The sequence below is a fragment of the Panthera onca genome, chromosome C1, assembly GCF_046562875.1.
Source record: "Panthera onca isolate mPanOnc1 chromosome C1, mPanOnc1 haplotype 2, whole genome shotgun sequence".
NCBI classification, from domain to species: Eukaryota; Metazoa; Chordata; class Mammalia; order Carnivora; family Felidae; genus Panthera; species Panthera onca.
In genome coordinates, this window is record NC_138346.1 from 14,126,728 (window position 1) to 14,138,899 (window position 12,172).

General features: G+C 42.5%; 1 protein-coding gene across 3 annotated transcripts in view; it reads left to right on the forward strand.

Annotated features, from left to right (window-relative positions):
* Positions 1-3,785: 3,785 nt before the first annotated feature.
* Positions 3,786-12,172, forward strand: part of CUL3 (cullin 3) — a 94,894-nt gene continuing 86,507 nt past the window's right edge. For 2 of the 3 annotated variants that reach the window (XM_060623890.2, XM_060623893.2), the window contains exon 1: positions 3,787-4,288. In XM_060623890.2, the coding sequence (XP_060479873.1) occupies positions 4,223-4,288 (66 nt within the window). In that variant the 5' untranslated portion in view covers positions 3,787-4,222. Of the gene's footprint in view, positions 4,289-12,172 lie in introns of all 3 variants that reach the window. The other variant, XM_060623892.2, reaches the window with a different exon arrangement.

A 12,172-nucleotide genomic window follows, 5' to 3' on the forward strand; every position in this document is an offset into this window, starting at 1 on the left:
GAATACCTGCTTTAGAAAATATTTCATACTCATTTTGAGATTGGTGGTTTTTTTTTTTTTTTTTTTCTTTCGAGCATTCTAAACCGTGTTTTATAGACAGGCAGTTTGTAAGTTTGAACCAAACTTTTGTCCTGAATGAGTCATGATGGAATACTAAAACAGGGGATGTGTGATGGAAATTGATATTTGGAACGTTGGAGTCTCGCCTCATATCTTCCCTCTAAGGATGTACTAAATCCCATTTTCAGAGGGCTTAGCTTGATTCACGGATTCCAAGACCTATGGAAAAGGCTTTATGATAATAAAGTGCTTTTGCTTAATCTGATGCATTTTTCTCCAGTCTTTTCCTCTTTATCTTCAACGGGTTGCTTGTGAGGAAACTTCTAGATGCATCCTGTTTTCTGTCCGTCACTATTTCAGATTATAAAGCGCATTATTTCCTATGTCCCCATACAAGTCTTCCAAGTAATTTGGGACATTTGTCCATAAGCAAGAAGGTGAGATTCCAGGTACCCTGACAGGAGAGATTGCTGGTTTTCTAACAAAGAAAATCTCTGATTTCTGGGCTGCAGTGTATAGGAAGTTATTGCCAAATCCTACTTGGGTCTGTGGTTTCCAAATTTTGAGATGTGGAAAAGAGTGTATGTTCTGTGATGGCAGGTCTCGTCTGTCTTATTCACCTTTAGTGCCTGACATATAGCAGCCTTAAATAAATATTTCTTGAATGAGTGAATGAATAAATGAACAAATAAGTTAGCAGTAATGTCAGTGGCATATTCATTTTGAAGGGTTTTTCTTGGCCTAACAAAAAGATGCCGTTGATAGTGGTTCTTTTAAAATGCAGCCAAATTTTGGGGCGCCTGGGTGGCTCAGTCGGTTAAGCATCCGACTTCGGCTCAGGTCACGATCTCGCGGTCCGTGAGTTCGAGCCCCGCGTCGGGCTCTGGGCTGATGGCTCGGAGCCTGCTTCCGATTCTGTGTCTCCCTCTCTCTCTGCCCCTCCCCCGTTCATCCTCTGTCTCTCTCTGTCTCAAAAATAAATAAACGTTAAAAAAAAAATTAAAAAAAAAATAAAATGCAGCCAAATTTTGCTTAAGCAAAACCAACATACGAAAATGTGGGTTCACAAAACAAATACTGTAAATTAAAGGGTGATGATATGCTTCACAATTACATGGAAATATGCCTTAATTCAGAAGGTTCCTAAATGCTGGCCCATGATATTTTCTCAGGCTCGTGATGAAATAAGAAAAACCGGGTCAATGTATCATTCTTCATTAGGCTAAGTTAATCGATTTAAAGAACTGTCCTTCATTCAAAAATTACCTTCTCCTGTTTCTGTGGTTAAAATACTTTAAAAAATACTTTTAAAAATTAGATAACGGGGCTAGTCTATGCTAGTTACTCCTTTCTAATGCCCTACTTGCCAAAATAAAGTTGCCAACCCTATATTAGCTCCTCAGCTTTTTGAAAAATATTTTATTGGTTTGTGAAATCCAAGTGTTGAAGACTGGCTCATCTAGAGGCGCCTGGGTGGCTCAGTCGGTTGAGCGTCCAACTCTGGATTTCGGCCCAGGTCATGATCTCACAGTTCGTGAGTTTGAGCCCCGTGTTGGGTTGTGTCAGCACAGAGCCTGTTGGGGATTCTTTCTCCCTCTCTCTGCCCCTACCCTACGTGCTCTGTCTCTTTCTCGGAAATAAATAAACTTAAAAAAAATTAAATAAAACAAGACTCATTTAAAAAGCATGCAAGTATTTTTTTTTTTTTTTTTGAAACCTACATATTGAATGAGGGAAGATAGCACACCCTTGGCCTTAATTACCCATGATAATAATAGCCAACAGGTGTTGAGTGGCTACTCAGTGCTGAGCACTGCTCTTAGGGCTTTTAAAAATGTGTTAATCATCTAAATTTCACAGTAGCCCAAGAAGGAAGTATCATTTTTATCCCCATTTACAGATGAGGACTCTTTCCCCAAAAGACACAAAATATAGCTAGTAAAGTGGTAGTGCTGGCTCTAGAACTTACAGTCTTAAATTACAAAGAAACTGGGCCAAATGACAGTGCAACCAAGAGAAAACATCAGTTGTTATTATATTCTAATGACTATGGAAATAGAGGTCCAATCAACATACAGATTATAAACTCCTATCCAAGACTCCTATTATCTTATATTTAAATCAGAGCCCTTCCCAATCTTACCTTATCAACCCAGTTCTTGATGACCTATTTTTAGCTTCAGTATTTACAGAGGTGTTGCATCAAGCAATATCCTTAATTTTTGAACTCAAGTTTTAATTAGTAAATACCAGAAAACAAAGCAAGAAAATATATTTTCAAAGGGGCCTTCATCTGAACAGTGAATGAAAGCACGACATTCCTAAATTTAGTCATCACAATTAAGTTAACTTAGGGCAAATTCAACCTTATAGCACACAAATTAAAAAGTATATTTCTGTTTCCTTATCTTAAAAGAGTATAAAAACCAGTTTCCAAATGCTATAAAAAGTTTAAAAGCCTAACTTATAAAAGGTATCAAAAAGTATTAAGTGAATGAAGTATTAAACCCTCAGCCTCCAAATGTAGACACCCATCCCAATAATAGGTTCTTATTTAAAAGGAGATTGCAAAGTTTAGTGAAAACTCATACATTACTTTGCTGTCAGAAGTCTAAATATAATATTAATTTGGGTAAAGACATAAGTTAGGAAGTAAAATTCATAATAAATAAACGATAAAAAGCAAAACTGATGAATCCAACTAGACCTTTTGACTAGAATAACAAAAACTCCCCAAATTACAGAAAACTGGAATAAAGGACAATAATTTTGTCTTTCAAAGTCGACAATCCTCTTTGGTAATGGTAAAAATGATTTGGCAGGTTAAAGCCGGTTTCTATCATCCTATCGCCTATTTTTCACCACTTACCAAAATATTGCACTACATCAAGGGAGTTGTCATTTTATTTCAATGATAATGAAAAAAGAGATTTTAACGCTATTAAGTCCTGGGTTCCCCTAGGAAGTATCAATGAATCAAGAGGCCCTGGAACTTTTGGAGTTTAGGGAAATTTTATGGATTAACCATCTCCCATCCCTCAGAGCTGAGAAGTGGGGTCGGTGCATCCAAACACAATACCTCCTAAGGCATACAGGCCTCTAATTTCTAACACTACAGGTGACTCCTGCACAAACTCTTCTTTCAACTTTCTGGCTTCTGCTCAAGTACACCTCCCTAGTCCACATGCCCTAGAAAAGCACAGGAACCAGTTCCAGGACTTGGTAATCCACCTGGCACCCCTACGCTCCTCCCCGAGACTACAATCCTGCGGCCCCGGCCCCGCCCAACCCAGGTCCGGCCCCGGCCCGGCCCGTCGCAGCCCTGCCCAGCCCAGGAAGACCCAGCCCACTACAGTCCCGCTCGGGCTCTCTGAACCTCCCCCGCCCACTTCGTTCACGTGACCACGACCCCCCCCCAACCCCCCCCCCCGCTCCGCGCTCCACCAATTAGCAACCACCCCTGTCCGCAGCCCCGTCCGCGACGTTCCCCTTTCAAAAAGGCAGCTTTCTCCTCCCGCCTTCAGCCCCGCCCCTTTCCCCACCTCCCCGTCCTGCTGGTCCCTCCCACTTCTCTAAGTCCCCGGCCCCTTCCTCCCCTCCCGTTGACCCCTCCCGCTCCCAAGCTTCGCCCCGCCCCACTCGGGGCCGCGCGCTCGCCCTCCTCTCGCGAGATCTGAGCGTCCCCGCCGCGGCCGCCCGCCTCCCCCTCCCGTCCTCCCACCCCCCTCCCCCCAATCTCTCCACTCTCCGGCTCTCCTCCCTCCCTCCTCCCCCCTCCACCCTCTGGGCCGGATCTCGTCTCGCTGAGGCGGAGGAGGAGAAGGAGGAGGAGGACGTTCGGCCTGCGCAGTGAGATGTTTGTCCGTCGCCGCCGCCGCCGCCATCGCGGAGGAGCGCGATAAAGGGAGCCGAGCCGGGCGTGAGGGGGACCCCGCGGAGCCGCCGCGCCAGCGCAGCCCCCCCTCAGCCGAGCCCGAGCCGCCGGAGCCCGAGCCGCCGCCGCCCCCGCCGCGGCCGCCCAGGGGCCGGCCAGCTCCTCAGCCCAGCCCGGGGGCCGCGCCGCCGCCCGCAGCGTAGCCCCTCGCCTGCCCGCCCGCCTTAAATGTGACACCGGCGCCTCGGAGTGAGACCCGAAGCCGCCGCCGGGGAGGGGACGAGCACCATGTCGAATCTGAGCAAAGGCACGGGCAGCCGGAAGGACACCAAGATGCGGATCCGGGCCTTTCCGGTGAGTCTCTCGTCGGCGCCTGGGACCCCGGGGCCGGGGGCCCGGCGGAGAGCCGCACGCGAGGCCCGGGCTGAACTCCCCCCCAACAGGCCGCAGGCCCGGCCTCCCCTCCCCCACGCCGCCGGCCGCGGGGCGCGAGCCTTCCCGGCAACGGGGCGGCGCGGGGCCCCTGCGCGGCCGCCCTCCCGGGCCGTTCCCCGCGCCCGGCGCCGCGCACCCAGCCGGGGGCTGCTCCTCCAGCCGAGCCGCGGGCGGCGGCCGCGGCCGGGGCCCCTTTGCCGGGGCCCCTTGGCACCTTCCCACGTCCCTGGGGGTGTAGGCCCGGCCCCTGGCGCTCCCCTCCCGGCCCGCTTCCCGGGACCACCGGACCCGCAGGGACGGGGACTGTGCAAGTCCTCCGTGTGTGGGGCGTGCGTGTAACTTTTCACGTGTGGGCTCGCTGCCGTTTCACAAATCCCCTGGCCTCAAAGATGGCCAACCAAGACCTGTCGGATGATGAAGGGGACTGTCCTCTCCCTCTCCGTCTCCCTTCCTCTCCTCGGGGAGGCTTTTGCCACCGACCTGCCCCCCGACGCAGTGACCGTGGTTCCACGTAACGCTCGCTAGTTGTGGACTAACAACATCAGGTGTATTGATAGCGTCTTTCGTCCACAGGCTCCCGAAGCACTTTACAAACTCTCTTGCGCAGGAATTGCCTCGCCACTCGTAGGAGGGTCAAGGGGAAGCCAGAGAAAACGCACTGGACAATTGTGTCGCCCCTTCTTTAGCCTTGGAAGCCCAAAAGAACGAGTAGTCACCGCCCCGAGTTGCTCGTCTCTGTAGGTTTTAGTGACCGCCAACGGGTTCTGCCTAGAAACTTTTCTTTCTGAGCCTTACGCTGAGTTACAGGCGCTTGCAGCGTTCCGTATACGGGGTATAACTTTGGATGTCAGAGCTGATCCAGGTAGCCAATGGCAAGCGATTAAAATGCACTGTTGTAACAGAGAAACTGGACGTACTTGCTCGTGTCGCTACAGTAACAGGTCTACGTCAAGACAGACAAACTAGCAATTGCACGGGAGATTGTAAAACACCGAAACTGGAGAAAGATCTCCGGTGTCTTAGCATCACAGACCCGTAACTTGTGAAGGGGGAAAGGTGTGGTTTGTATGTGCTTCTTAGAGCATGCTTTTGCACGAGGGCGATTTGCAGCGAGGGGAGACTTACTAATACAGTTGTCCCAATTGAGTAAGAAGCCCACCCAGAGAACTTGAGGACTGCTCTGAATTCTTAAAACGTTTAAGAAAAAAAAAAAAAAAAAAAAAAATGGACCTGATGCAGAGTTCTGAAATTGTACTTAACCTGAGTGGTGATGTCACTGCATAGAGACTCCAGGCTTTTAGTAAAGATAGGATATGCTCAGGAAAATTGAGTGTTTTGATACACCAATTAAAGGGATTTTGAGTTTTTGAAGTTTTTTCCCCCCCAGTAAATATGAGAAAGAAAAAGAAAGTGAGAAATGTTGACAGAAAAGAACTCGTGAAGTCGATTAGCATGTTTTCCCTTATAATGAAGTGAGCTGGGTTTGTAATGGGTTAGGTAGTGTTTTGCTACTAAATCAGTTGGAACATTTTTAGCAGAACTTAGAATTAAAAAGAATCTTAAATAGTTTTATACAGTAAGTTTTCTAGGAAAATTTGCTATTCTTGAAGTCTTGAGTTCTTCTAAATCAGATTTGTTAGTAAAATCTGTAATAGCTCACGTTTGACGTTAACTCGTTTTTGTTAATACTGTGAGTAACCACTTGTACTTTTATTTAAGTGTGATCAGTTTTTTCGTCTCTTTAGGTCTACCCGTTCCTACCTGGTCTTCATTCCCTCATTCATTCAATAAATACTACTGTGTGCCAGACACTGTTCTAGGGGCTTGGGATATGTCAGTATAGCTTGAAGAATCAAGATCCCTTCTTTCTGGATGTTGTCTTATTGGAAGAGGCGAGAGAATTTCATTATTCCTTTAGCAGAGGACTATAATATATGATACGTTAGCGCTGACTACTGAAACTGATTTTTTTTTTTTTTTTTTTTTTTTTTTTTACGTAGTGTTATGGTTGTGATCTCATTTGGACCTTTTCTGTCCATCACTTGTTGCCATCTAAGATTTTCTAAAATCCTTTATTGAAGTTTGTAAATGACAGGTGTTTGATATTCAGTGGTTTAATATCTGCTAATTTTTAAAAGCATAATTTTTCATTATTTCATAAGTCTTCATACTCCTAAGTAGTTTCCACTGAAAAGAATCCTGTTTTTTAATACATACATTTTTAAGTCCTAGTCCTTTGAGCCTTCACTAAGATACATGCGTTGGTGGTATGGTATTTCACTGACTTATCCTTTGGTAAATGTTTGAGTACTTCCTAGACCTTCAAATTTTTTCTTTCAGGTTAGCAATCTTCTAGTAGCAAATACATAGTGTTCCATAAAGAAAAAAGAGTATTTATGTGTATACATATGTATAGTACTTACAGGTATTGTATTTTGCATTACTGTTTGGATATATACTGTAGGTACTGTAGTCTAAGAAAATTGTAGTTTACCAGAGGTCTCAAGTGCTCATTTCAGATTCTGTTTTATAAATTGATGCAGAAAGTGTAAAATATGTATTGAGATTGTTTTGTTTTCGTTGCAGAATAGAGTGGTAGGTGGACTTCCAGGTATTTGATAGATGTCTAAGCCTACTGCAGATACAGTCCCATCAGTAAAGTCAAGTTCCTTTTAGCGTTTTGAGGGCATACTGTAAGTGTGCCCTCATCATTGTTCACAAGAGTAAAAGTTATGCCATACCACAGTTTTATACACAATTTGCACTTTAAGTAGAGCTTTTTATAAGATTTTTAAGAGAAATGAGTTCTTTTTAAGATGGAAAACAATAGAGGACTTTTTGGATTTATAAATTGTTGATGGACTTAAAGTTTATCCCAGTTTGTTAGCTTTCCTGCAGTGCACTAAAATATATGGCATTTCACATTCTTTTTTTTTTTTTTTGTACCCTAAATAACAGCAAGGGCCACAAAACATTTTTAAGAAAGGAGCCTGGAGTTGTGGAACTCCTGGAAGCTCTATGGATTTGGATCAGAGTGCTGCCCCAAGAAGTTCTGCACTTCTTTCCTTGCTGTTGCCGTCTGTCTCACCCCTGAGCTTTTGTTCCGCTATGTAGGATTAGTTGCTGTCAGGTGAACCTTTTGTTCTTCCGTTTGAAAAGCCATTCCTCACCATCTGTACTTTCCGCATGGGTTCTGTCCACATGGGCTTGAAAGATTGGATTGGATTGGATTGGAGGAGATACGTTTGAATGAAAATAACTGGCCTCTCTTCTGGTATGTCTTTTTTGGCTTAGCCGTCAGAGTAGGAATCATGTTATGAAAGTGATGGTCTTTAGAGTGTGGTCTGGAAATGGTTTCAATTGTTAGTTTATAGACGCATGCTAAATCATGATGAAGAGTCTCAGGTTGTGATGTCCACACCATAATTCCAGATGAGCTTCACAGAGCTCCTGTCTGTGTGGCATGAGCAGTAAGTGACGTGGAGGTGATTGTTAGGTGGAAAGCACAGAGTAACATTAGAGAGAGATGAGTTTTAAGATCATCTGTGATATACCTGTGAGCACAAGAGTTTAATAACAAATGGAGACAGTTAAGGTTTTTGTTTTTCCTGGCTATAGTAAAATTTGCTAAATTTGGGGGAATAGCTTGATGTTCATAATAGATTTCCCTTCCTTAGAGAACATAGTTGTTGTCTAGGACTACTGGAGTGTATAGACGGGAAAGCTGAATGACAGTCTGACAAATCACACAGGGTGGGGAATTAACTATTTTTTGTTCTCTAGTGTAGAGAAATTAAGGAGTAAGGTGTAACAGATTCATTGAAGTGTCACTTACACTTAGACTGATTCTTTCTAATAGTTTCAGGACAGCCAGTTGTGTTGTAGCTGTTAGTACCTCTCTGGCTTTAGAAGTTAAAAAACAAAAGCATAAAGTAGGTATCTATAAGATGTGTATATTTGCACTATCTTCCTAGATAACCCTTCACAGGAGCCTGGAAAATTATTAGTATCAATATTAAATTTGCAACTATTTTAGAGTGTAGAAATTGACCTTCTAAATAATACTTCAGTCACAAGGTCAGTTCATTGAGACAAAATAGAGAAAGCTTCATTTGTTTGTACGTTATTCATTCATTAAATGTAGCTAAGTAATAACAGCACTTTTCCAGTTTATGAAGATTATATGTTTAAGACTAGAGAAAGTAGTATGCCTTCCCTTTGTATTCTAAGTTGCTCCCAGCTGTCCCTTTGAGATAACTTTTTGCTGTTACTTTCAACATCATCTGATGTTCGTTAGCAGTTTTGTTAAATTTTTGTAAAAGTTACTGACAATTTGTAGTTTTGAATAATCCAATTTTGAAAGTAGTTCTCGTTTGTTCATTGTAAATGCAACAAAAAAGTAAAGGTGTTACTAGTAAGCACAAATCCTTGAGCTATAAAAGGAATTGCAATTAGTGTCTGTCAGTGTATTGTGAAAACCAGTCATAATCTGTCAAAGCAGTGAATTCATTTTAGTAGATTTTCTAATTATAAAAGTGATGCATATTCATGATAGAAAACGTTAAGTATCTAAATTTATAAATAAGGAAATAAAAATCACCCCTAGGGGCACCTGGGTGGCTCAGTTGGTTAAGCGTCCAGGTCATGATCTCACAGTTGTGAGTTCGAGCCCCACATGGGGCTCTGTGCTGACAGCCCTGAGCCTGGAGCCTGCTTCAGATTCTGTCTCCCTCTCTCTCTGCCCCTCCCCCGCTTGTGCTCTGTCTCTTTCAAAAATAAATGTTAAAAAATTTTTAAAACTTACCTCTAGTTCTACTGCTTGGACATAAGCAATATTTACATTTTGATGTGTTTTCTTTTAATTTTTCGTATACTCCTGAACCCTTAGTAAAATTGAGGTACTATGTCATGTTACAAACTTTTTTTAAAATATAGTATTTTCATGTTAAATATATCAATATGACTTGTACAGAGTAACACTCTACCGTACCTCAGTTTGCTTAACCATTTCCCTACTGCCAGGTATTTTGATTAATTCCAGTTAGTTCGTATTTCCTCTGCTACAGATAATGCAACTGTGATTATTTAGGCACATAAATACTGAACCTATCCGTGATTATGGAATTACTGAGCCAGACAGAATTGGTATATGTTGCCAAATTGACCTCCAGAAAGGTAGGAATTAATAATAGCTAACACTTAATGAATGCTTATCATGTGCCACACACACTGTTCTTTGTCTTTTACTGCGCTTTGCGTGTGTAAACTCATTTCATTTGCACAACTGTATGGAGTACTATCATCATTTGTTTTACAAAAGAAGCCTTGAAAACCTAAGAAATTTTCTTAAGGTCACTGTGCTCGGAAGTGGCAGAACTAGGATCCTAATGCAGACCCTCTGGCTCTAAAGGGAATGCTCTTCAGAATTAATTATACAAGTCAAGGTTATATTAGTGTATTTCTATTTTGTAGCAGTGCCTTAGCCAGCATTTCATATCTTTAGTTTCATAGGTGAAAAAATAGTACTTAAATACTTTAATTTGCATGTCTTTGACGACTCCTGAGAATAAAACTATGGATAGTCTGTAGGGAATTTTCCTTTAGTTTTACTTTATTCAACGTGTGTGTTGGGAGTCTGACTAAAAAATAGACTGAGAATATAATAGAGTGTAGGCTTTGGACTGCCAGGTTTTGAGTGTCATTTCTACCTTATTCTAGCTGCATCGTCTTTAACAAGTTACTTAACTTCTTCTAGCTTCAGTTTCCCCCTCTGAAATGAAAATACTAATAGGACCTACCTTACAGGGTTGTTGTGAACTAGAATAAAGCATTAGAACACTACCTAGCTCGAAGGTGCGGTTTGTACCACTATTTAGCCATGGTTATGCCACAAGTTAAATGTTAAGATTGAATGTTATTTTTACAGGTTGTTATGTTGTAATACTAAATGCTCATTTTAGTGATGCTGCCATTTTTTTTGGTACAATTTTTAGAGCTTACATTTTGAAAAGCCTTCATGGCCAGTTTGAACCACACTGAAAATCAGTCCCAAAGGATATAGGTTTGGTACCGTTGGGACACTTGCAAAGAATGCTACTGGCTCTTGGGGGTAGATTCAGAAAAGTTGTGATAATGATTCTTGCATAATCATTGGAATAAGTATGTCACATCTTGGATAACTTTATTGAGGGAGTGTGATGTACATAATAGAAAGTACACGCCAAATATTTATGTAAAAATACGTTTTGCTTCTCTTCATTTCTTCCCTTTCTTTTCCGTTCCCTTCTTTTTTTGTTTCTCTCATGAGCTCGGTTGTGGACCCTGCCCAAAGCTTACACCAGACACCCTTTTGAACCACGAAGCACTTAGCTTAGTGTTAGACACAGTGTATGGATGGTTAGCGAATGATTGATTAAATGAGAAACTAGGCCTTTAAGCTAAACCATAGTAATTGATTAATTGGATAAGTTGATGCAAGGACCGCTCTGAAATGTTTGAACTCTCTTTGCGACTGTAAGTGAAGTCTTAAGATGTAGTAGGTTTTTAATGATCTTGTGCACTTCCTTTGAAGGGTAGTCAGCCTAGTCTCCTGAAACAATAATGATTTGAAAGTAGAGTAGTATGATGCACTGGTAGTAACCTTGGCTTGAGCTTTTGAAGACCAAACCTGTAGTCCGGTCTTTTTTGCTCACTAGCTGTACTCTGCAGTTGACTCCCTTCTCCATGATTTTTTCTTCTCAGCCGGTTGAGCTGTCCACTGTGAACCCCCATTTTCATTGCAGATTGACTCTTCTGTATCTTCAACCTGTTCTCAGAGTTCTTTGCCTTCTTTGCATCTGAAACCTGGCTTTACCCTGGGAATTCAGGCTTATCTTCTTAAGTTGATGTGTCTGTTTTCCTTGGAATTCTTAAATCATTAGGCCCAGAAACCATTTATTAACCACATCTGTCACGTTTTGTGGCCTGGGCCATTGTGAACTGTTCTTTTTTGCACTCCCTGTGACTGTGTCCTAACTTCTTAAACGTGTTCCTTTAGTCACTGAAGACTTTCATACCTTCCTCACATTCTTTCCAGTTCAGATCTTAATTCCATCCAATACATGTGGCACAGTCATTCATTTACTCAATTTAAAATCAGTTATTATGTGTTCCTCCTGGGGGTCAGGATCAAACAGGATGATCAGACAGACCTGGCCTCTTCTTATTACAGTGGTCTTCACTCTGTCTTAGAGCTTGTCATTTTGTTGCTTTAGAAATCTTAAACTTTGATATTACGTTCTATCTTAGCTTCTCCATTTGTTAGATGTAGTGAGCAAATCCCTTGTTTCCTCTTTTGTAAGAAGAGAAAACAGTACCTACTTCTTCAGAATAGTTAATACACGTAAAGCTCTTAGGATAGTGTGTGGCACAACGTAAGCATTCTGAATAAATGCAGGTTGTTATTATTTCATTATTCTGTTGTACTTGTTGCTTGTTTTCCTTCTGACATTAATGTGCTCTTGGATCTCAAGAAGATCCCCTTCATTCTTTTAAGCCGTGGTGCCTCCTTATTCGTTAACTAGTTGCTAGTTACTAGTTGCCTCTTCTTTCATACTACCTCCCCAGAGTAAGGCCAGAAATTGCACAAAGTGGCTTGGATCATTCCACCCATCTGCCTTCACTGCTTATATTTTTTAGGCTGTTGTGCGCTCCTGGGGAAAATTGGACGGTGGTGATATCTAAGCTGGACTCCCAGGGCCTCTGGGCAGGTTTTTTTTTGTGTGTCCCTGGTAAGCTCCTGCTTCCTTTTCCTGTGCAAGCTAT